Here is a 26,740-nt window from a genome sequence, read left to right as displayed (position 1 = left end):
AACAGACGACAGTAACATATATATATACATGTTCATCTGAAATGTCTGAATGAGGAGATTTCTGATGAGATTACCTTCCATATTATTGTATGGTGGAAACTACTACCATATTTGACGGCATATAAGACGCACTTTTTTTCCCTAAATTTGGTCTCAAAAAGTTACCTGCGTCTTATATGTGAAGGTAATTGCATTCAATAATTGTTTATTTGACTTTTACAAAACGTGAGAACTAAAAGAAACCACGCTATTGTAACTTTTTTTCCTTGTGTGTGGCCGTCTAAATAAGGGTGCGTCTTATATGCCGTCAAATACGGTAATTAAAAATAAGTCTAAAACAGACGATGATACAGTAACATATATATATATACATGTTCATTTGAAATGTCTGAATGAGGAGAATTCTGATGAGATTACCTTCCATATTCGCTCGATTTCCAGCTGGGTCTTCCATGTTACAAGATCGCAGATTTGCACCTTCCAGATTTGCACACAGCATTTTTACACCAAGCAAGATGGCACCCTTTACAGATATGTAAAGTAAAAACACAAAATCTTAACACTGCAGTTTAAAACGTAAATGAATTATAATCATAACTTCTTGCATAAAAACATTTTATAGTTAATAGTAGTATAGAAAATTAGACTCAAATTTACTTTAAAATCATCTGCTAAATATAAGCATAAATTACTTTATGATATATCATTATCAATACTTTAAAAACTATATTAAAAGGCTGCAGTATAAAAAAGGATAATTCTTAAAGCTCCATACACTGAGAAATTATCTTTATTTTATGCTAGTTAAACTAAATAATCATTCTTCTGGGCTTTCAAGACTGACAGTAAAATCATTTATATTTGTGCATTACCTCCATGTCATTATGCTCATGTATGCAAAATAAATAGCCAGCAATAGTAAAATACAGTACACTCCCGATTATCCGCGGAATTGGGTGGCGCGGCTGCCGCAGATACAAAAATCGCGGATAATCCAAAAAAAGCTAAAAACCAGTATAGCAAAAGAGAAAACAGTAATTCCAACTTTGAAAAATTGTTTTATGTACAATAAAACGTAAAATAAACAGCAATAAGTGTTTAACTAACGCTTAATATTTTAGTATACTACATTTTAGCACTCAAAACTAACCTAAAATGCATTTTGTTAATGAAAACAGAAATGTGCTTTGTACTTATGAGAGGCGTCAAAGATACACAGAAAAATTAAAACATATGTACTGTTTTAATACCGTAATGTATTATGTAATTACAAGAGCATAACTGTAAAACTACACCTTTTAAAAGAAATCAGTCATTTGTATTTGCTTCTTGCTTTGGAAGCATTTCCTCTTGATCCAAGATTGCATTTTTTGTAGCATAAGTTTCTCGGCCAACTCCGCGTCGTCTTGTTCTTCCAAGCTCAGCAGTCTGTCGACTTGTTGCAAAGCCGCTTCATAAGTCTTCCGCATCTGCACAGTGGGCTCTTTTTCGCCTTCACTTCACTCTCCTTCATTCTCGGTCTCTTCCCTTGCTTTCTTCATAATTTCGTCATCTGTCAAGCATTCAAAGCCAGGTTCGTTGACGTCACACTCCAACCACTCGTTAATGTTTTCAGCATTGACGTTCTCACCACCCGCAACTGTTTTCACCATATCGGCAAGAGTTGCCGTGGGTGTGTCTACATCTTCATTCTCTTCTTCCCAACTCAAAGGGGTTCAGTTGTTGTTGGCTTCAACATTAGGCATGAGTTTTCTTCATGATTTATGAGGGTTGATGGTTTCACTGAGTCCCAAGCAGATGCAATATCGTAGATGCTGTCTGAGATTGTGTAGTGTTTCCCAAACTCTTTCAGATCATAACCTTCTTCAATTTTGGTCGTTAGCAGCTTGGTTCGGTATGTTCTCTTCATAGTTGCAATGACTCCTTGGTCCATGGGTTGGATTAGCACAGTAACATTTGGGGGGGGAGAAACGTTGCAAAAATTTGTCCATCAGAAGACTTTAGCACGCTTGTTGCTGGGTGAGAAGGTGCGTTGTCGATCAATAGCACAGCTTTTTTCAGGCAGGTTTTTTTTATTTAAGATGTTTACGCACTTGAAGAACAAAGATTTTTTCGAACCATCTTGAAAAATGTGTCGGTTCATCCATCCCCCCCTTTTTTTTTTGTTAAAGTAATCAATGGGAAAATTTTCTATCCTTGTGCCTTTGAAATATCTCGGTTTTTTTTTTTTTTTAAATTTTCCAATGACAACAAGTCTACGTTTATGTCCACCCGTAGCGTTACTGCAAGACATGATAGTGATCCTTTCTTTGCTGCTTTTATGACCCGCCGCTTTACTTTCACTTTCAGATGCTAAAGTGCGAGTGGGACGATATTTCTACAAAACTCCCGATTCGTCGGCATTGTTAATTTGTTCAATAGATAGCTCTTCTTTCAAAACAAATTCCTCAGATTAATGGTGGAAATCATCAACTGCTTGTTGGTCACCAGTAAGTTTCTCCCCATGAAGTCTAATTTCTCGAATTCCATGTCTCTGTTTAAAACGAGTCAGAACCCTTCATAGTTTTTCATGTTTTCATTGCGAAAGCTCTGTCCGACATTGATGCAAAGTTCACCAGTTTGTCTTTTTGCTTTAGAATGTCACGCACTGTTGTTTCCGCATTCCGTAATCCAATTCCATCTGCTGCCTTGTAGTGTCATTTGCTACTTTGGAAATTAATTCTAGTTTTTGCGCAATCGTCAACACAACCTTCTTTCATTTTCCTGACATTTTAAATCGGTAACGAAAAACACAAAACCAAAAGGCACAAGCACTGAACACAATAAAAGATAAGAAATTAACTCCGACCGGTTCGCGAATACTATCAGGCTTAAACTAACAATGGCGAGTGGGACGAAGTGGACATGTCAGTAAGATTAAGATAAGAGAGGGCGGTGGAGCGAGCACTGCAAAGGTGAGTAAGAAATCACTTACTCATTAGAGGGGGAAGGTTCCAAGAAGGCCTGGGATATTTATAAATATCCCTGGCGCTAAATACCGCCTGGTGCAGTCTCTATGGGTAAAAAATTCTGCTACAAAGCGCTTTCCTAAGTTCTAAATTTTCACCATGCCTAAACTTTGGATCCCAGTGCTTTCCCTAAATTGTAAAAAACTTCTCATCTCTTAATTTTGCTGCTTGGTGCTTCCCCAAATTCCAAAAATTTCGTCTTCCCTAAATTCTGCCGTCTGGTGCCGACATATTCTGCTGCCGCTTCTGGATTTATGGTGAATAACATATCAGTTATTCTTAATTAAAATAGCCCTAAATATAACCTTTTGACCTATAAGTTTCATTAAAAAAATCTATTTTTAGCATATTAAAAGAATTTTTTGTTGAATTTTTCCTCATCAACATGAGCATTTAAAAATCTATAATCATTACCAAGCATAATGTTAGCACAAAAGGTTGCCATACTCTTGTTATTCAATTCCTAATAAAAAAAAAAAAAAAAGAAAAGAAAAGAAAAAAAGTTTAGACATTGCTGCGCGAGTTATTACTGAAGCCGTCATGTATTGATAAACATGCGGTGATGAAGGCAAAATATAATAAATAATGACTCGCCAGGTTGGCATCAGGGATATAAAATAGGTGAATGTTTCGGTTTGAGATGTATGCCAAGCAAACACTCAGCTATGGAGCCAAATTATTAATCTCACAAATTTATGCTTACATGATTGTTTTTCCATAACGAGGTTATTTATTTAGTGCATAAGTGAAATTAAGAATCGGAATTTTTAGGTAAAAATCTCCACACGTTTTATTATGGAAGGAAAAATCAAATGCGCATGTGTAAAGCTAAAAAAAAAGTCTGTGAGGTTTGGATTTTAGATCATTCCGGATAATGGATGTCCGGATTTTGGACTTTGTACTGTACTATCTTCTTATAATATATAGAATACAGTAAAAACTTAGAATTTAACAGACCAATTTTACTGCAAGAAACTTTATGTAAATAAAATGTATAACAAAATGTGATATTGACAGTTTCATGCAATGCTATGCAAATTAATATAGTGCAAATTTTTATGCACATACAGGAAAAGTTTCAGAATTATCCATAATTACAATTTAAATACAAAAATTCTAGCAGAATTAATTAAAAATAGTAAACAATTTAAATTGTCGTACTAAGCAACAGTGTGCACCATGGAAGCAATTCAAAACAGAAGAGCGAAACCACAGATGCAAAAAACAAAGAATAAAAAGAGCCTAAGAAAATTATATAGCATGTTATTGCCACTTACAAAATACAATAAAGTATGAAATTATATTTTACTCCCATTCCCCCATTTTTACTGTTCATATAATCCTATATTTTTTATAGAAACTTGAAATTTCACTCTTGAAACTGATTTCATTATAGAATCAGCAACCAAATAGATTTTTTAATGTAGTTTCTGTCAAAATCTTTTCTACGTGTATTTGTTTCACAGAATATCAAACTACATGATGCACAACATCAATATGTTAGTTCTTGAAAGGAACACACGGTTTTTACTAAGGTCTGTAGCTCCTTTATTATCACAATATATTTGTAGAGGGCTATTTTGTGCTTATAAATTCATCTCAATCAGAATTTACGAGGCTACAATGTTTCTGTAGCCAAGAAATATAATTTCTTTAGCTTTTTTGCCCCACTTTCAGTGTTGTGATTTTATAATCTGTGAAAATGCTTTACATCTAAAAACTTTACGATAGCTGAAATTAGGCCTTTTGCCAGTCATGCCATCCATGCTTCATGGAGTTTAACCATTTACTGCAACAGCAAGGCAACAGTTCCTGCAATAACTTTCAGTGCCAGCCCTTAAAGCATTTATCATGATTTGTTTGATTCAATATTGCACAAGCTCTTTCCACAAGGATGTGATTAGATCTCTCTATAAAATCATTTTGTTAAGAGTTGCATGCAAGTGTTTTTAGTGACATATGCCTTCTTTTGTTGATTTCTACTTCCCTCTTACTGGGAATATCTTTTTATCAGTTTTTCCATATAGGTTTTAAAGATAAAAAATTTCTCATCTTTTGTTTAAAAAAAAAACTAACAAACATTCCAGTCATAACATTAACTAATGTAAGAAAATATTTAATGTTTCCATGAGATTTAATTTCTTTGGGTCCACCCACATTAGAATGGATAATTTCCAGCACATCTTTAGCTCTAGCAGCTTTCTGTTTTGGAAAATGTGCACACAGAATTTTAATTGTGTTCATTATCATCCTCATGGAAACAGTTTCCAGAAACCGTAGACGTCAACTTACTAAATCTGGATAACTGAGACATACAAGTCTGTGCCACAAATTAATAGAATCATTAATCATTATTTTTACTGACTATAATTGTATTTTGAATAGCATGCAGATAGTAGATTACCACCTCTAGCAGAAGCAGTAGCTAGCACAGTTTTAGTTTATTTCTGAACTAATTCACAATGTCCTGCATAAAAGGTTGTTAAAATTTTCAATTCGCTTGCAAGATATTTAACTGATATTAAACTACAGTCAGTCCTGGCATATACAAAACATTAATCAAGGTTATTTTTATAATCCTGACTTTATGTTTGGTGCTTTACAAAACACTACATGCACCTATGAATTACTGATCTCCGAGTCCTCACTGAACAAGTCTTTTAAAGTCAATGAACCAGTCTCTGTGAGGTGGAATATACCGATCAGTTTTTGAATACACAATCCATGGTTCATCATTAGCTATACTAATATTTGATTCTGCACTCAAAATCTATACCTCTGTTCCTTTTGGATCATGATTTGACTGATTTTTTAGTTTTAGTACCAATTTCAAAGTTTTCCTTTTGAACAGAACTGCTCTTTTTCGCAAAATTTAACATTACAGCTTTGTCTACTACAAATGTTGCATTTATCTTGAAAACATGAATAACAGGCTGACTTTATAGCAAAGCATTTTGCTCCAGATTAGCCATTTTTGCATATTTTGCCATTAACTTTTCACAAACCAGATTGGTTGTTAATTCTTATACAGTCAAAAGTTGTTAATTCGGACACCCATAATCCGGAATGATCTATAATCCGGACCTCAAAGCTAAAATCTTTCTGCGCATGCGGCGCGTTGACGCATGCTCATAGGTGTTTTACGCATCCGCGCAAGACATTTATGACTGCGCACATGCGTCTGCGCAAGTGCAGAATACGTTTTCGCGTCGGACGGCATAAGCTAAAATTATCTAATTATCTATTTCAGTTAATGTTGATGATTGCGTTGTTCCTTAATCTTCGAATTGGATCCAGCTTATTATTTTTTGCAGACTGTAAGAGCAATTTTATAAAAGTAAGCTTGAACTTTCGATTATGTCAAATAGAATTTCCGATGCTGGAGCTCCCAAAGGATCTAGAAAACAAAAGTATGATTCGATGTCCATCAAACAAAAAACGAATTGCTACAAAAAATGGATAAAGGTATATCCTTTGTTTATCTAACCGTTCCGAAATCTGTTTATCAATTTCACGCTGCTCTGCGTGGGGGGGGGGCGTCGCGACGAGCAATGAACTGGAAGTTGATCTGTCACCACTATCGTTATCTTCAGAGCAGATGTTTTTATTTTATTCGGCTTATAATTCCTTATTAAATGTAGTATTTAATCTCGATGTACTCTGTCTTTGATATGATTTAAATCAAATTCCTCGTCATTATAAATATCACGAATACAAATCAAATAGTTTTCTGGTTGCAATTTTCTAATTTCGGCTATGCGTAAGGTACGCATGCGCGCGTTGAAAGAAATGTTTAATAAAGTAAACAAATAAATATTAAGCTTCTTTTTTTGTAAATTTTGATACCCTTTAGATCATAATTGCTCATTATTTTATAAATTACGGTTTCATATTTTTAATTTTATAATTTCTGCATGCCATCTTGCCAGATTTAAACTGATGAACTCTAATCCGGAAAAATCAATAATCCGGAACCGCCGAAGTCCCGACGAGTCCGGATTAAAGACTTTTGACTGTATTGTTTTCCAGCCATGGTTAATGGATGGATATATGCTGGTAAATTTACTAAAACATTTGCAGCAACAGCTTGATCAGGATGTATCAGCAATACTTTTCTCATCTTATTTCCAATGTTGTCTCATCACTTCAATATATTCAGACATGTCTCTATAGAGTTTTAGGATTTTGAAGAAAACATTTCTTTGTCAGCAATATTAATCTGCTAGGATTATTGTCCTCATATAAATTCAACAGACAATCTCCCATGGACTTTGTTCCTGCTCAATTTAAAATTTCTTTGATCACATTACAATGGCTGACCTTTAACATAACGAATCTTAATGGCATTTGTATTTTCATGCATACATATCACAAATATCTTCGAGGTGATATCCAAAGTAAGTATCCACTTGCTGCAGTTTATTCATCCATGAATGTTGTCACAGTTTGACAGACATCACTTGATATTACAACAGTGCCAGAAATAATTATTTTTATAACATACGCTTTCCATCCCAAAGTAGACTTAGCACAACAGATAAAAAAGAAAAGTAATTTTCACTTTGTGTGGCTGCTAAAAACAGTAAAAAATTATTCAGTATACTGGGTCCATAATCAGATAAAATTTTAGCAACCAAAGTTCTAGCAGAAATGAAAATAGAAAAAAAGGTACTTACGTATTAACGCAACCAGGCCAAAATTCGCATAAATTGCCAAATTTGGCGACCCTACTTACGGCAACCCTACGTGTTATACGTAGTTTTGTAAAAAGAGCATGTGGAGATTCACAAAATTTTCCTGCATTTTCGTGCAAATTTTTGTAATTTATGAGAAAATAGCAGTGTGCATGGATAAAGTCAAGAGTGTGCGCAATGCCATTTTTATGCAATTCTGGGATGTTTTTTTAAGTAAAAATAAGTCGACGTGTACATGGTTATGGCAAATACGGTTTTCAATCAGTGCTAAAAGCAATAGCCAAAAGATTTCCGCCGAAAAAATAATTCTGCAACTTATTAAACCCTTCCGGTTTCGAATTTGAATAAGTTGCAGAATTATTTTTTCAGCGGAAATCTTTTGGCTATTGCTTTTAGCACTGATTGAAAACCATATTCGCCATAACCATGTACACGTCGACTTATTTTTACTTAAAAAAACATCCCAGAATTGCACAAAAATGGCATTGCGCACACTTCCGCCGAAAAAATAATTCTGCAACTTATTCAAATTCGAAACCGGAAGGGTTTAATTGCTATTTTATATTTTAAAACAAAATAATATAAAAAACTGTATTAAAAATTATCTGTAATTAATAAATGTACATTTTCTTTCTATTCATACTTTTTTACTCAAACTTACAAATAGCGCCAACCTGGTTGCGATAATACGTAAGTACCGAAAAAAATTTTAATTATCATTCTAAGTAATGGCATGCACCACACAAAAACAAAGTCAAAATTGAACAAGTGATACCAAAAGCTAACAACAAAATAAGCCTAAGAAAACTATGCAGCATGCTGCCACTTAAAAATACGGTAAAACATTGTAATCACATTTTAATTTCTGCAACAGCTAATAACTTCAACATTCAAGTGAATAAAAATCACATAAAAACATGAAAAACAGAAACATGAACATCTATTTAAAGAGAGATAGAAAGGGCTATAAAATAACATACTTCAAGATTAGCATGGGATAGATCTGTTCGTTCTAAACAGCAATAACTAAGATTTGCCCCAGATAATTTTGTACGATGAAGATTTGCATATTTAAAATTTATATGGCGAAGATCCAGACGTGACAAATCTGCTTGACATAGATTTACTCCCTTAAAAAAATACAGAATGCATACCATAAACACAATTTGTACAAGATACATATGCATACACTATGTTCAGGATTTGATATTAGCAATTCTTTAACAGTTAAATAAAATTGAAACAACTGGCAAAAAATACTGATAGACAAAAACATGAAAAAGAAATTAAGTATAGTATATATTGGCTGGTAAATTTAATGAAATTCCATTTCTTATTAAATGGTTAACATTTAAATTTACCCTTTAAAGATAAGTGGAATTTGATTAAATTTGTTAATCTTAAATGTTAAGGTTAAAAAATTTAAGATTTTCATTTCAACAACATTAAATGAATATAATGTTATCGATTTTATTTGAATTATTTCATATCATTAAAGGTAAGCAAAGCAATTCCAGTCTTTGCTTGAGTAAAAAAATTAGTAACTTTTCCTTACGTAAAGCAAATGGCTTCTGCATAAAGCCCACACAATATACATCTTTCTGAGACAACAACCTATGGTTCCAAATGATTTTAGTCTTCTGTGGAGGTACCTGTCTTAAACAGGTGATGATATAAAGATCTTAAAGAGACTGTCTTAAAGAGGTGATAATCTTATTACTAATAATTGTATGAAGGCAATCAACTGTAGGATATTTTATGTTAATTAACCAATTATTATGAATTCAGTCTTTACTACGACTTTTTCTGTATTTCTCACCAAAATGCAAATTAGTTAAGTATTTAAGCTGAGGTTTCTGGATTCGAGACAGATACTATTGCTGGCATCATGTGCACGCTATGCAGTTAGTTCCTGCCAGTTCTAATGGTTGTGATGATTTAACTTTGCAGACTCTCTCTGCTGATACTTGAAATCTCACACGTCAGTAAAGGTACTCAGCCAGCTTTTAGTTGAGTTTTTAATTGTGTAGCCTTTGAATACTGCTCAACATTTAATTTAAATTTGACTGTTCTATTTACTTGAATCACTACGAGTTGTGGCTATTGCAGCACAACAGTATGTACTTATATTCCTAGTTCTGTTTAAATAAAAAAGGTTTTTATAATCTTCTTTAAACTTTTATTGTTGTTCTCAGACATAGCAACAACTCACTTCACATCTGTTAGGGTTAGAGGATCTAACTAGCATTACCATATCAAATGTAACTCTATACAGTATATGAATTTATTATTTTATACATTGGCTTCCGAACATTACGCACACAATGCAAATTAACAATTTTTGAAAATGTAGTTGAATATAAGTGGCTGAAAATTGCTGTGGATGCAAATGGCAATATGCAAATACTGATACAACCAATGACGGTTGATAGTCCAAACACATGCTAATTAAGCCATTGTTGAAGACACCAGCATTTTTATGCCGAAGTATTAAGTGCTTGTGCTCCACTAACTAATCCAGAGAGGGGGAAGATTACAGAGCTCAACACCTCGCTTGGAATGTCTCATAATAGCATAACATCTTGTTCACAGATGAGGACAAATTTGCCCTAGAATTAGATAATATATGTATAAGGGTCTGAAGAGAATGGGGCACACAGAAACAGGCTCAAAACATCAGCAAATTTCACTTATTCGGAGGTGGAAGCATCATGATGCGAGTTGGAATTTCAGTGGGATATCGCATCTAGCTGCACAACTTTTAAAGACAGTTGCACAGTATTGGGATAAATCATCATTGTGAGATTATGTTACAGAAGTTGGCAATAATTTCTTCTTATAGATAATGTCCATCCTCACTGAGCTAACATTGTTGACGAGTATCTGGAGAGGCAGGCCATTTCTCGTATGCAGAGGCCACCATATTTCCTTCATCTTAATAAAAATGAAAATCTTTGGGATGCCCTCTTATGAATGCTATCTGCACATTTACCGTCTCCAGCCAGTATAAAATAGTTGGAAACTTCCTTAATTGAGGAATGGCCATTGCTAGCATTTAGATGGTTGATCACCTCACAGAAGGCATGGGCAATTTTTATAAAGTTTATGTGAAGGTCCAGGATTATTACTTACCTTAATAACATATGTTTCGTTACTTGCTTTATGCATGAACTTGTTAACTACCCAAATCTGATGTCAATATATAATGTATGAAAATTAAATAGTTTTCATTTGTACAAAATACTTGTTTCTTTCATGAATAAACACATTTTCTATCTTCATGCAACATTTAGTGTTGAGGCTTTAATTTTCCCTTTTTTTTTTTTTTAAATTTTACCATCACGTGGTTGACTTTTCGAAGCCAGTGTAATCATGTAATACAGTACAAAGTCCAAAATTTGCACCTCCAGACCACCAGTAAATTTACTTTCTCCCTTTTCTGGTTTTTTTCTCGCTTACAAAGTCTAGAAATGGAGTATATAATACTCAAAAAGCTAATGTTCCTTAAAAGCGATTTTTTTTCTGGACTAACCGAGATTCCTGCATGTTACTGTGAAACATTGCTGCCTAGGGATGTGCACCATAGCAAATGCCAATACCAATGATTAATGTTGGTCATGACCACACCTTTTGGCTTTTGAGATATCATTTTTCTATCTGACCTACACTATTGAGTGAACCTCCAAGACATATTTGTCTCGAGTGGGAATGTTGCTGATACCTGTTTTCTTCTCTTGGCAAAGCAGCAGGAAAGAAAGAAATAATTAGATTTCTAGGAATTAAAGTTCAGTTTTAATGCAACAAAATACACTTTTCCTTAATTTTTCAATGGCAGCGGTCGAATGGTAAAGTTGCTAAACACTGGTAGTTCGGTCCGAAGTTCGAATCCCGTGAACGGGCTGGCTGCATGGGTGTTTTCGTGGTTTTCCCAATGTGTGAAGTGTATACAAGAAAGTCCTCCATGAAGACATCCCTCCCCTTAGGCAGATAGCCCTCGAGGCTTTGCTGTAATTAAATAACCTAACTTTAATTTTCCAATTTGATCTAGCTTATTATTTTTTGCAGGGTATTATATTATAGATAGCTTATAAAAATTAAATTGTGAATTTTTGAATACACCAAAAAGGTTTTCTAATTCTGGTGCTGTAGCAAGATCTGAAAATTGAGAAGATATTTCACTGTAAATCAGAAAAAGGAATTTTCTGGGAAAAAAAAAAAAAAAAGATAAGACCTATTAATCTTAAAATCACGCTAGGAGTATGGCACCGGAAAGTCAACAGTATATGACATAAACAACAGAAAAAGGAACTGTGTCAAACTATTTTGTAATATCTCTTATTACCCCATTTTGACGAAGTCAGGAGAAAACCAGAGCAGCTAATGTATGAGTTCCTTACAAAACCTAATCTTACTTACTTGTACATCATGTTATGTATATTTAGCGAATTTACTGGTGCCTATTATATAATCTGTAAAAGATGTAAAAAATTAGCGTAAGTATGCAACTTACAAGTTTAAAAATGTTGGCAAGTGTCAGTGCCAGCTGTTTTCTTATTAATGTGTTGTGACAGCATGCTTATCCATTGCTTGCAAAAAATTATTGTTTGGCAGTATTATCCAAAACAGTCAACGGCAAAATATGTACCTTTCCAATTAGTGGAAATTTGTGAAGAAATGATGATAAATAAAAGTGACACAAGAGAAGTTCTTCAGTGTGATGACAATGCCTCAAGCATCAATATACTAACAGATGGCAAAATCTGCAGCATGGTTTTAAATCTAGAAAATATCACTACCGATAGTGATAAAAATGACAAAGAGATTACTGAAAATAGATTTCAATTAATAGTTTGGTGGGAATTCTCCACACTTTAGTTTCAGGGCTTGAACAATGGAACTTTTTAAATGAACATGAAATTATGCCTATTGAGGACTATTAGCATAGAAAAGGAGCTTAAATAACTTGAATTGAAAGAAATATCTCATAAATCAAACAAATAAATACTGAGCTTTTTTGTAACATTTATTCTATGGTTGTAAAAGCTTCATTACTTCACAAACAACCATTTCATAATTTTAATTTTATAATTTCTACATGTCATAGCAGATTTGAACTGATGACCTAAAAATCTAGAAATTTCCAAAATACGGAATTACCGAAGCCTCAATGGTTCCAGATTTTGGACTTTGTACTGTAGTAGCAATATCGCCACATTAAGTATGAACATTGCCAAGTTTACTAAGAAGAGGAATGGTTTCATGGAGGACTTCCTACAAGAAAATGGCTCATATTTAAGTAGCACACTGGGAAAATCATGGAAATGCTTATGTCACATATTCATTTGCTGGGATTTGAGTTTTCAACAGTTATATAGGTTCAGCTACTAATGATTATGTAGCTAATGGGCTGATATTACTGAAGAAACAAACTGGTGAATAAGAATGAATAAACACATACCTCCATGATAATAATTTTCTGTTATATCACGAGCCATTAGAATTTAATTTCTAAAAATTAATCACATCCTGCATGAATTGCAATTCTGAAATATTGTACTAGAATGGATTGAAATGGTCTTTAACATTAGACAACTTCATGCTATGCTTAGCAGCTTTGATCGCGGTTCTAAATAATTAGTAGTTTGAAACAACATAAGAAAAACAAGGAAGCACATGTAAATAAAAAACTTTCATCCTTTTACAGTTCACAGTACCCTTCAGTAGAAACTATTAGCTAGAGATGTAAACTTTTTAAGAACAAAACCATAATTTATTAACTACATATACAGAAATTACGATTGTGAATTAAAGATTACGAATATAAGTAAAAAGTTATGATAAAATGAGGGAAGATAGGAATTAGAAAAAAATAGCTAGCATGATTCATTACAAAAATGGTTTGGTTTATTTAGTTATGGCAAAGCACATGACAGCTATCTGCCTAAGAGGAGGTATGCCTTTGCGGAAGACTTCCTGGGAGAAACTGGCTTGTAGTCATGTTAAACATGGGAGAAACCATGAAAACATCCATGCAGCTAGCTTGTTTGCTGGGATTTGAGTCCTGGATTGAACTAAAAGTGTTCAGTGACTTTATCACTTGGCCACTAGAAGGCCCATTATAAAAATGCAACACTGATGTTATATCTATGAAATCTAGCTTGACTGTGATTCCATATATCCCAACAGAAACAAGGGGACATCAATGCTTAGCAAAATGTTTTAACGTTCTAGTCCCTTAAGATTATTTTACAAAAGTTTTATACACAAAGAAAAAGATTCATTATTTGACAAACAATTTTAGCTGTGGTGAAGGAAAAAAGTACATTACAATAACAGCATGGAAAACTCTCATAACATGTTAAACAAAAATTTTGAATAAAGCTAATTAAATATCGTATGCTAACAGATATCTCAGAATTTGTTTAAAACATGCATACTTTCTTTTCCCTCATGGAGAAGGAAATTTCAGACAGCTTCATATAAAGAACAGAAAAAATGTTTCAAGTTCTCAATGAGAAAAGAAAAATACTGCTATTTATGAATTCTCATTACGTGAAAATACATGATCTACGAATGATAATATAGAAACAGTGATCAGCTTGAAACAGTGAATATTAACCATAAATAATAAAAGCAACTATCATATGTATGTTGAATATGTGTTATTAGTAATATTTTAGATTTTTCTGTACCTGAAACCTTAGCTCAGAAGAATATGAAGTGGAAATTAATGTATTGATAACATCTCTTCTAGTAAGAGCTGCACTGTCTGATGAATGCTTTTGTTCATCCTATAAGAAGATAAAACTATTAATAAAGAGAAATGTACTGAGTTTAGAAAAGACAAATAAAATCAAGTAACTAAACATTTCTACAAATAATTAAAACAATATGTATAAAAACATAAAATCTTTCATTTAACTTAAAATGCAGAGAAATCAGTTACATGTTATTTCTGTATTTATGCATACAAAGTTCTTTTGAGATTCAAAAAAGGAAAGAGCATCTGATTTCTATCCCTGGTATCAGCCAGAAGTATCAAAGGAGTACATCTTTCATTAATTTTTTTTTTCAGAGTGTATCTTTGATTAAAATTTTTTACATTCTTTCAGTTTCTAAACTCTCATTACTGAAGAATCTAAAAGAGATAAATTCTGCAGATAATTCTTTTGCTATGCCATTTCTGAGCAACTGCGCTTTTCTTTAGATTATTACAGCAGCATATTCCTTCCTGAAACTTCCAATAAATTACTGTCAAAATCCTTCCATTTTAATTTTAGAGTATTTCACAAAATTTCTAACTGAGTGCTTCAGCAAGTTACTATTTGGTTGATTAAAAATGGAGGACTCAAAATAGCTACTGATAATGCACATTCAAACACTGCAAACAGATATCACAATTCTACAGATAGATGAAGAAAAACTCTAAATAAAAATTTTAAAAAAATGAGTAAATTGATGCAGAAAATTATTTCAGAAGAAGAAAAGGGGGCTAATAAATAATAACAACAATATAATATATCAAATTCTACAGCATCTCTCACTTGTTCCATTTTTTACTGAAAGAATACATACAATGATTTAGTATCTATTAAATTTTCAACCAACGGAAAATTAGCATGCACTACCCATTGATACATCTTCATATCATGTAACAAAACATTGTGGAATACAATACCACTAAAAAAATTGCAAAGCGAAATAATATTTGTTGAAGATTTTTTTAAAACTGTTAGAAGCTGATCTGAAAAATATTTTGAATGTGTTTTTATTAAAATCTCATCATTATGAATCAATTTCACAGTATTTGGTCGCAAAAAAATTTAATGAACTAATTAAAAGTAACCTCAAATAAATTTTGAAGATGTTTATCTCCTTTCATGAGTTGGACTATGCATAATTTTACCTGAAATCTGCTAGTAAAAGATATTCTGGCAGCCTTAGAAAGAATGTGGATGAATCTGTTTTCAGTGGATGGAGTATGGCATTCAAACAGTTGCCAAATGACTTTGTGCATTTCACAGAAATTCAGGTTTATTTCACAGAAATTCAGGTATGTATATGCAGCCAAAAATATTTCTAAAAAATTTCAATAAATTTTCTTTTTCTTTTATAATTCACTTTTACATGTTAACTACCAGTCTTCCTCATGCTTACAAGTTAATGCTTAACACAGGCCAAGACATTTTCAAATTTTTTGGATTATAATCCAAGAAATCTAAAACTTAGGTTTAAACAGAATTACAAGAGAACTTTCCCAATAAATTAAGAATCCTTAATATAGACTAACAGAGTTAAAAAAAAAAGAAGCAATAGTATACTATTGTTTTTGCAAACTTTCTATTGTTTAAAAAAAAAGAATGAGAATTGCCTACTTTTATGAAAAACATCTTTCAATGACACGTTTTTAAGGACTGCTTGAGCTCATTACATGTGAAGCAGAAAGTACGTGGTTAAATGAATAACAAAAAAACTCAACACAGACTATCTGCCCAGGAAAGGTAGGATTTACAGAGGACTTTCTAAGGGTAATTGTGTTATTGTAGCATCAAACATAAGGAAAAATATTGAAATGCTAAAGTAAACAACTTATTTCATAAGGAACTGTACCCATTACAAAAATACCAGCTTCCAGCACTTTTATTTCTTGGCCTTTACACAGGTGAATACTACCAGGGTACAACAAATTTAAGATCATAACTATTAGACTTATTATTTTATAACATTATACTTATTATTTTATACAGCTAATAAACAAAATAAATCTACAGGATACATACTTCTCATAAGAATATAATCATTTTAATGAATAAAATAATGAAACACACAGATTGCTTACAGAAACAGCTTCAAAATCAGAAATTATCAGTCCATAACTTTGGCACTTAAATAACATTTATACTATATTTACCATTTGCTTCAAAAGTTAAATTTTGTCAAAAAAAATTGCTTTTTTCTTAATGATATTTATTTCTCTCATAATTAGCCCAAGCTTTCAATAAAATTTTCTCATAAGCACATTATAAAGCACAGTTCCATGTAGATTAATTTATGTTACAGAAGCATATTTACGACTAAATAAGTGCAATCATACAACCTGCACCATCTTTTCCAGTATTTTTACTAAACTTTCGATTCCAAAAAATCTTGCTTCTTCCAAAACACCTAACATAAAAATAAATAAAGATGTGATAAAATATGAGAAAAGTAGCATACGAAGATATACTGAAATATTTTAATATTTCTAATCCTGAAATAAATATATAAGGTCAATCAAAACGAAAGCCGGAGTTATAAAAGCACATAACTGCAAAAATGTCAAACACATGAAAATGGTTTATATGTATTAAAACATGGTAAGATGTAAATTATAAGGGGTATAGAATAAGAATGTGAATGGCAGATCTCCAATTTTAGATCTAGAGGTAAGGATTATTTTTGCCAGAAGCTCCTGCCTCACCACCACTGTCAAAACTGAAGCAACGTATCATTCTAAAAGACATCTTTTTGCAAGAGTATGCCAACACTGGTGTGCATGGCGGAAAAAAAAAACTGTGATATTTTAAACTTACATCAAGGGGTCAATTACTGACGAGACCCAAGCAATGGGCTGTAGTAAATATCACAACTGTATATCAACTGAGGGGGGCTTGGTATGAGATTGAATAATCTGCTTTGTTACATAAAAAGCAAATACCAAAACTGATAAAGCAAGAAGAGGAACCGGAAGATTGCATTAAAAGTTAGACTTTCTTATTTGGAGAATTTTTTTAAAAAATCTGATATTTATTCATTGCCAGATTAGCATTTTCTTTATGTTTCATCATTTAAAACACCTCTGTAATTCAAAGTATATGACTATGACCAACAATTGCAAAAATAAAGCCCAGGTAAGGACTTTAAGCCAGGTAAGTGGGTGGGTATACATGTTTAGTACTGCCAATTAAAATAAAACTTTAAATTTACTTCGTACAAGGAAGTAAAGAGTATGCAGATCACATAAATATCATTAATTGTCTAATTTTTTAAAAATTCTTTTTCAAAATAAACTCTGATTCCAAATTTTCTGAATACAAAATCAGATAGCGTATGAATTTTGTAAATGAACCAGTTTTGGAGGAAAATTATACATAAATTTAAGTGAATAATTATTTTTGTCTTACACTGCATTATAAAATGAAAATAATCACAGTTTTATGAAGTTTAACAAACTCTGTTTTATAAAATAACACTACATGCATTTTACAATGGGGTTTACTGCTCACAGATTTAGTACTAGCTGATATTAACACAGCTAGATATTTATAATACATACATCACAGGATTCTGGAAAAGATTTCATGATGTAAATACAATACATGTAACTAAATATTACCTTGGGGATTTGTACTTTTGTCGAGGATCAGTTGCCCATGCCTTAAATAGTTTAAAATGGGCTCAAAATAAACAGGACTTCGATCAATAAGAAAGGCACCATTATTATCAACAGAGCTTGGGCATAATAAAGCACTGCCTTCAGATGCTATCATACATGCCAGCATAGAATTTGGTTCTTTCGTTGTCAGTGTGCTTCTGTTAAGAAAAAATCAAAAATATACTACATTAATGGGACAAATTTAATTCAGTCAGACTGTTTTTAAATGCATAACACATTTAAAGTACATGATGGAACAAGGTATTTGTCAACCAGAAAGTAATCAGTCCAAAATGCTGCTTAGGATTTTGATAGGACCCTCAAACTTCCTTCATAGAGCTCTTAATTGCTAAATCAAAATGGATCATTACCCCTGAATATGTATAATTTTGCAGCAAACTCATAAAAAAATTCCATGTATAGATTGTACAGTTTATCAGGAAAACCATCAATATAATCCCATTTTAATTTTATGAATTCACACATTTAAAATTTGCTGTAGGTGGAAACTACCCAACCATCATAACATTTTACTGATGAAATCAAGTACAGTACAAAGTCCGTAATCCGGACTCATCGGGACTTCAGCGATTCCAGATTAGGGGTTTTTCAGAATTATAGATCATCAATTTAAATCTGGTAAGATGGCATGCAGAAATTATACAATTAAAAATATGAAACCGTAATTTATGAAATAAAGAGCAATTATGATTTAAAAAGCATAAAATTTTACAAAAAAAAGCTTAATATTTATTTGTTTACTTTATTAAACATTTCTTTCAACACGCGCATGCATAAAGCATACATTATGCATAGTCGAAATTAGAAAATTGCAACCAGAAAACTATTTGATGTGTATTCACGATATTTATAATGACGAGGAAACTGATTTAAATCATATCAAAGATGGAGTACATCGAGATGAAATACTACATTTAGTAAGAAATTATAAGCCAAATAAAATCAAAACATCTGCCCTGAAGATGAGGATAGTGCTATCAGATCAACTTCCAGTTCATTGTGCGCCGCGACGTTCCTTCCTTCCCCCCCCCCCACAGAGCAGCGTGAAATTGATAAACAGATTTCGGAATGGTTAGAGAAACAAATCATTAAGCCAAGCTGTTCTGATTATGCAAGTAATATGATGCTAAGTAGAAAAAAATGCGGTTTTATTGATGAAATCAAGTACAGTACAAGGTTTGTAATACAGACTCATCGGGACTTCAGCGATTCCAGATTAGGGGTTTTTCCAAATTATAGATAGTGCTAACAGATCAACTTCCAGTTCATTGTGCGCCGCGACGTTCCTTCCCCCCCCCGCAGAGCAGCGTGAAATTGATAAACAGATTTCGGAATGGTTAGAGAAACAAATCATTAAGCCAAGCTGTTCTGATTACGCATGTAATATCATGCTAAGTAGAAAAAATGCGGTTTTACTGATGAAATCAAGTACAGTACAAGGTTTGTAATACAGACTCATCGGGACTTCAGCGATTCCAGATTAGGGGTTTTTCCAAATTATAGATCATCAATTTAAATCTGGTAAGATGGCATGCAGAAATTATACAATTAAAAATATGAAACAGAAATTTATGAAATAAAGAGAAATTATGATCTAAAGGGTATCAAATTTTACAAAAGCTTTATATTTATTTGTTTACTTTATTAAATATTTCTTTCAACACGCGCATGCGTAAAGCATACATTATGCATAGTCGAAATTAGAAAATTGCAACCAGAAAACTATTTGATGTGTATTCATGATATTTATAATGACGAGGAAGCTGATTTAAATCATATCAAAGATGGAGTACATAGAGATAAAATACTACATTTAGTAAGAAATTATAAGCCGAATAAACATCTGCCCTGAAGATGAGGATAGTGTTAACAGATCAACTTCCAGTTCATTGTGCGCCGCGACGTTCCTTCCTTCCCCCCCCCCCAGAGCAGCGTGAAATTGATAAAAAGATTTCGGAATGGTTAGAGAAACAAATCATTAAGCCATGCTGTTCTGATTACACAAGTAATATCATGCTAAGTAGAAAAAAATGCGGTTCATTTAGACTGTGCCTGGACTTAAATGACACTTAAAACCTGGTGAATCCATTTCCAAATATTTAATTGCCATGCGTGAAATGGCCAGTCGCAGTTCTGTTGATGATTTATCAATTCTTGATTATGTAATCAATGGGATACCGGATCAGAGTAGTAACAAAATTATTTTGTATGGGTGTAAAACTATTTCTGAATTCAAAGAGAAATTTAAAATTTATGAGAAAATCTGCATTCGAGATACGAAGAATATGGGTTATTCAAGTACTAGCACACAAAATAAAGCACGCGCTATACCTAATAAGAGTACAGAACCAAGTATAGGGCACGTAATATATGCGCATTCTTTACGCGCATGCTTAAATCATACAAAAAAAAGTTTGTGGCTTTGAGGTTTGAATTATAAATCATTCCGGATAATGGACGTCCGGATTACAGACTTTGTACTGTATTATGCAAATTTCTGGCTTTGTATATAGACAATATTTCCGATTTCAAACTAAGATCAAAACTCCGAGGAAAATCACTCAAAGAGTTTTTAAAAAAAATTCTGGATTTGAATAACCTAATAATTGCTCTAAAAGTATATTTAGCCAGAAAGAAGTTTCTTTTGGACTGATCTCTTTACTCCAGATTATGTTAAACTATTGAATTAGAAAATTGAGGTAATTTTATATTAAACATAATAAGAAACAGCCTAAAGATTATGCAAATTTCTAAAAATTAGCAGTTTTGTTATGTTTTCACCTAGCACTGCACAGTTGCAGGCTCCTCTGGATAAAATGATAAAGCAATAAGAGAAAAACAACAAATGGCAATCAACTGTACCTTCATATGAATGCTTCAGAATTTGCAATGAGGTCAGTATTCCATCATATGGTACTTCAAACTCTAGCATTTCCTACGAAGAAATACAGCCAAACTAAAAACTACTTTGTGTATTCTGTAGAGAGCTCTGTAGTGCGTATACTGCCATAAAGCACTTCTGAAGCACACTAAAAGTCCAAACTAAGCCCCAGCTGTACACCACCTCTTGAAACTGAGAAAGCTCCCCCAAGATAGTTACAGCAAATAAATCTTCATCTTATCTAGTTCACATGCCATTCAAAATAACAACAGCGTGAACAATGCAACTGCTTGTTCAACTTCACCCTTCCTCACATTTAGTTCACAGCTTATAGAACTCAGTATACCTGTCTAGAAAACAGCAACTAGTGTGTTTTGTGCCCCAGCATTTGATAAAATTCACCTCATATTAATTACATTACGACAATGTCATCACACAACATCACAATGTTTCACTCCCTTTCACATTTAGGAGGAAAAAGCAGCTTCAGAATTTTAATGTGCATTTTGTTTGGCCATAGACAAAGGATTCCACCTGTACACTTACAACTACATTTTCTGTCAATGAATCAAAATTCATCACTATACTTAAAGTTAAATCACTTTTCCTTTGGCAAATAACAGATTCTCTTATACTCATATGAAACCTTAGTCATCCTCTGTCACCAGAAGATTATTATTGTGCCTTGATAATAATTGACAGGCTTACTTGATAATCACAGGCTATATCAATCACAGATAATGTGGATTTTTCAGCTGCAAATTCTATGTATACATAAAGATTTTCATTCAATATCAACAATTATCAACATGTCACAAAAGTTAGCAGTTTAAGAATATTCTTTTTAACCCGAGAATCATGACTGCTTTTATCAAGTAATGAAATTTGTTGTCATTTGGTGTACATTATTTTGTTATTTAAAACATTTCGCTCCTCATTTCCTTTACAAGATCTATATGTCCCACTGCATGGTATGGAAGAATGAAATAAGTAATTAACAAATATAGCTAATAAAAGTTGTTTAAATACAGGTTTTTATGGGATAAAACAAATGTCATGCTATTCATAGGGTTAAAGCTTTAAACAGATTCTACAGGTTGGACATAATTTCCATACTACAGTTTATCATCCAAATACTAATGAAATGAGGGGAAAAAAGATTTATATTTTTTATGCTACTTAACTAGTTACATTAAATGTCTTTCTTTTGCCTCTAGTCAACATTCACACGAAGAATGACATGAAAAGCATTTCAAGAATTGGCGAAAGAGTTATAAACAAATGTTGGCAGGTACTACTACTTGCTTTTTCTGTAACAATTAAATTTCTGCAGTAAAGCAATATTGTGTTTGTCTGAAGAGTTATTATTCCTTTAAGAAGAATTAAGTTTCATACTGAAGATGCTAGATAACAAGCGTTAAGATTAAACAGAAAAGCAGAATCTTTCACTAGCTAGTTTTGAGCGAAAACAAATAGCTTATTGTCAGTTTCTTAATTTAATCATTACCTCGCACGAAGCAATGGCTGTTTGATTTGAATTTCAGGTTGTATTTTGTAATTTACACCTTAATGGTAAATAAATAAATGTTTTTAGTTTGTTTAAACTTGAGTTGTTATTTAGCTTACTGGTACTATTGCTTCGGAGCAAAGGTGAAACCTAGCAAGAAAGCCTGCTGATTCTAGCAATTTGAAAGTAGAAAATAGTAATACTGTTACACAATATCCTTCAGATTTCATCAAATCCATGAGATACATAAATGGTCATTTCCTCCTGTTATTCTGCTTTGCTACCGTTAAATACTACATTAAGACCATATTGGTGTAATGGTCATTTCTTCATGTCATTCTGTTTTGCTACCATTCAATACCATATTAAGGCCATTCTGGTGTTATGATGCATTAACTATTTTATAGTTCCAAACTTATTATTTCCATGAGAGTTTTCATCACCAACAATTCCCAATCCCAGTACAATGGATTTTCAAGGATACTTTCAACAATAAATGAAAGGCCTTTCATGTTTATCAAATTCTTGATAAATGTATTTGTTAAACTCAATCCCAAATACCTAATTGCTTCCCTCTTCTGTGAAAATGCCTATTCAAAATGTTCATGTTCCCAGTATATTCAAGACTTTCAGAAGGAAACTGTTCAACCTGGAAGAAACTGATTCTTCACTAAGAATCTTGATGCAGAATATGCTGCAGGGTATATATCCTCTTATTCAAAAACCTGTGAGTATATGCAAAAATGATGTGGAAGTTACTCATTCAAGAAACTGTCTTATGCTTCTGTCATGTGGTAATTTATAATATCTGTATTAGTTAATATGTTTGCAAATAATTATAAATAAAATAAACTACTTTTATGCAGCATATCCAAATTTTAATAAGAGCTCCTTCATTACTTAAACCGAGCCCCTCAGCAGTAAAGCCACTGAACACTGGTAGTTCAGTTCAGGATTCAAATCTCAGGAAACAGACTGGCGGCAGGGGATTACATGGTTTTTCCCATGTGTAACATGCATACGAGCCAGTTTTTCTAAAAAAGTCATCAATGAAGGCATCCTTACCCTAAGGCAGATAGCCCTTGAATAAAAACCAAACCATTACTTTACCTCAAAAGCCAAATACATTTACAAAATTTAGATTTTATATCTATTTAATGAATGTAATAAAACGTATTAATATATATATATGTATAGATATGTGTACACACACAAATTTATATTCAACTCATGTTATAATATTACTCAAGGAACTGACAAGAAAGTCTGCTATATCAAATTGTCACTGTATCATATGTAATATATGCTTGGAAGAATGGTCAGAACTTTCTTATGAGTTATTATATCGAGGTACTACTGATGGAAAATCACTGTGTGTGTCTGCATGTATGCAGAAAGTAAAAACCGTTTCAACAAACAAAAAACTTGTTTAATGAGAACAATCAAAAAACAGAATTATGTAACTTCTCAAATACATATTTAAAGGTAACAGACGAGGGTTTCAAAGTGACCGTCTTTGAAACAGTCACTTTGGAAAACTATGGAAAGTTGACATATGAAAGGACCTCAAACATATAAAAATGTCACCATCTAGGACAGGAGTTCCCAACCTTTCTGTCCTTAGGAGCACATTTTAAAATATCTGTTGGATGGCGGGCAGCATTTACTTTTTCAAGGTGAATTTACAGAGTTAATAATACATGCACATAAAAAAGAGATTTGGTCGCATTTCGCTTTGTGCTGGTATCTGTGCTGGGCTCAATTTCTATTTCATTAAAAATGAGAAAACTTTCACATAGAATTTTAATGAAAATTAAAACATTTTTATTGTGATCGCACAGTGGCGGACACAAATGATTGGTGAGTGCCATGGTGCCTGCAGGCATAGGGTTGGAAACCCCTGATCTAGAATGCCTTAAATGATTAAACAATTCTCAGTCTCATTTCTTTTTCACTAAAGGAGCTGTGACTACAGCACAATCTGAGGCTTTGCTTGGGAAAAAAAAAAAACATTGTATGAAGACTCGGCAATTAGGTATGGTTGGAGATTTTAGGCTCCAACAAGAGGGAGTCTCCCACACAGAAAACTGATTGCTTTTGAGATAATTTATTTAACATTAAAGACAAAAGAAACATCCTTAGGATATTCAGATAAACAACATTAGGGTCCTAACAGGGGCTTTCATATCCTAACAGCATGCATTAGCTTCCGTACTCCCTAGACTTCAGTCTGCTTTTCTCTGGGCCTGTATTAGAGATAAGAACTATCACAACACCCCAAAAGCAACTAAAAACCTCAAAATAGCCATTGTTAATTGTTAAAACTCTAACTATCCCTATTTGGTAAAACCAGAAGTGCTAAATTTGTTCTTTGCATCAACTGAGAGGGCACTCTGATATAAAATGTTCCAAACAAGTTGAAAGTGGAAGTATCCATAAATATATTAGGGTAAAAGGCATAAAATATTTTGGTTTTCATCAGTGAGGAACAGTTAAAGGAGTATGGGAAAGTAAAGGCTTTAATATTAAGAGAGTTTCAACCAATCGCATAGCTTATGAAAACAGTTTTAAGAAAGCTCAGAGATTTATATTATTTTTCTTAAGGAAAATCTTTAACTCATGTCAAAATTTCACGAGTCGAGAAGTCAGAAAACAAAAGGTCTAGCTTTAGTAAAGCGCTAAAAACTAAGAAACTAAGCATAAAGAAAGAGTCATCGTGTAATTTTGGAAACCAAAACAACAGAACTGAAAGAAGTTGCTACCATCTGTGTTGGCAAAGGTGATATGCTTCATTTCACGTGGGACTGCCCAAAATGCTCTAAAAGGAACAAAGCTTCACAGAAAAACATAGTGTTAGGGATTCAAAATGAGTTAAGTCATATGGCTAAGTTTAAGCTTGAATACATTGACTTATTTGCAAATGGAAAGGAAGCAAAATGTTTAAAATATTCAGTAAGTGAATTAATAACTTTTTGAAAGATTCTTTTTCCAAACAAACCACTTTGGGTTTACTGCAAATTAAAAGCTGTTTTAACGACATCATGCAAGCATAATCAGCAATATCTGTTTTCTCAATGAAGGCAGGTGAAAAGCAAGTTAACCTTGAAGCTGCAATCCACGATGACCTACTTACAGAGAGGATTATCCCACCAAAATGTTTAGAATAATTGAGAAATATATTTGTCAATCATATGTATGGGGTGCCAAATTCATCACCAAACAGACTGGCTGAACATGAGACTCAGTGCTCTGAAAACATTTTACATTTCATTTTAGCAGGTGTAGAGGAAGAGGATATAAATTTATCTCACATTACGAATGGAGAATTGCACAATGTTATTTCTTGTTTGATTAACAATGGTTAGCTGCGGAAACATAATCCCAGTACTCAGTACATGAATTAAATAGCTTAAGGAATACTTACAATGAGTTATCAGCAAAATTAGCTGTTACAGAGAAAAGATTGAATTCTATAGAGTCGCACAGTTGAAATCTCCAGTTTAAAAGTAATCAGCTTGTGTCAAAAAAATGGCAATATGAAGATACTATTAATGACTTAGAAGATGAAAGAAAATGGGAGTTTGACATGAATGCGTTGAGGACTGCTGAATTAGAAAATCAATTATGGAGTCTGAAGGAAGAATTTAGCTTCAAAGCAAATGTTAAAGAGAAGAATATTTTAGAATTAAGAATACTGAAGACATATGAGATATCTGATGTTATTATGAGTACAGTCAAAAGTCGTTACTTCGGACACCCATAACCCGGAATGATCTAATCCGGACCTCAAAGCTATAAACTTTCTGCGCATGATGCATGTGCGTAAGACCTTTACAGCTGCGAACATACGTGTGCGCATGTGCAAAATACGTTTAAGAATGCGCGTTTAATGTATAACGGACGGTATAAGCTAAGCTAAAATTATCTAATTCAGTTAAATGTCGAAAACTGCGTTGTTCCTTAATCTTCGAATTGGATCCGGCTTATCATTTTTTGCAGACTGTTAGAGCAATTTTATAAAAGTAAGCTTGAACTTTCCATTATGTCAAATAGAATTTCTGATATGTATTTACTAATGTGTAAAGGATCTACAAAGCGAAAGTATGTTTCGAAGTCCATTAAACAAAAAGTGGAATTGCTGCAAAAAATGGATAAAGGCATATCCTTTAAAAGGTCGCTTCCGATAGCGAAGAAAGTGACACAGAGGTTATTGAA

At 32.9% G+C, this 26,740-nt stretch overlaps 1 protein-coding gene across 2 annotated transcripts in view; it reads right to left on the bottom strand.

Annotated features, from left to right (window-relative positions):
- The window catches only part of LOC118188943 (BTB/POZ domain-containing protein KCTD9), a 79,875-nt gene that overhangs the window by 5,861 nt on the left and 47,274 nt on the right, over window positions 1-26,740 (bottom strand). The window contains exons 5-9 of one of the 2 annotated variants that reach the window (XM_035359471.2): window positions 18,078-18,274; window positions 16,800-16,867; window positions 14,395-14,493; window positions 8,683-8,832; window positions 418-523 (exon numbers count right to left, since the gene is read on the bottom strand). In XM_035359471.2, coding sequence (XP_035215362.1) covers window positions 418-523; window positions 8,683-8,832; window positions 14,395-14,493; window positions 16,800-16,867; window positions 18,078-18,274 — 620 coding nt within the window. The remainder of the gene's footprint in view (window positions 1-417; window positions 524-8,682; window positions 8,833-14,394; window positions 14,494-16,799; window positions 16,868-18,077; window positions 18,275-26,740) is intronic. The other variant, XM_085810107.1, reaches the window with a different exon arrangement.

The sequence above is a fragment of the Stegodyphus dumicola genome, chromosome X2 (assembly GCF_044657685.1).
Source record: "Stegodyphus dumicola isolate Sdum_Otavi_A_Nest chromosome X2, ASM4465768v1".
NCBI lineage: Eukaryota > Metazoa > Arthropoda > Arachnida > Araneae > Eresidae > Stegodyphus > Stegodyphus dumicola.
The sequence above is the reverse complement of the archived record's forward strand: the minus strand, read 5'-3'. Positions and strand labels throughout refer to the sequence as shown.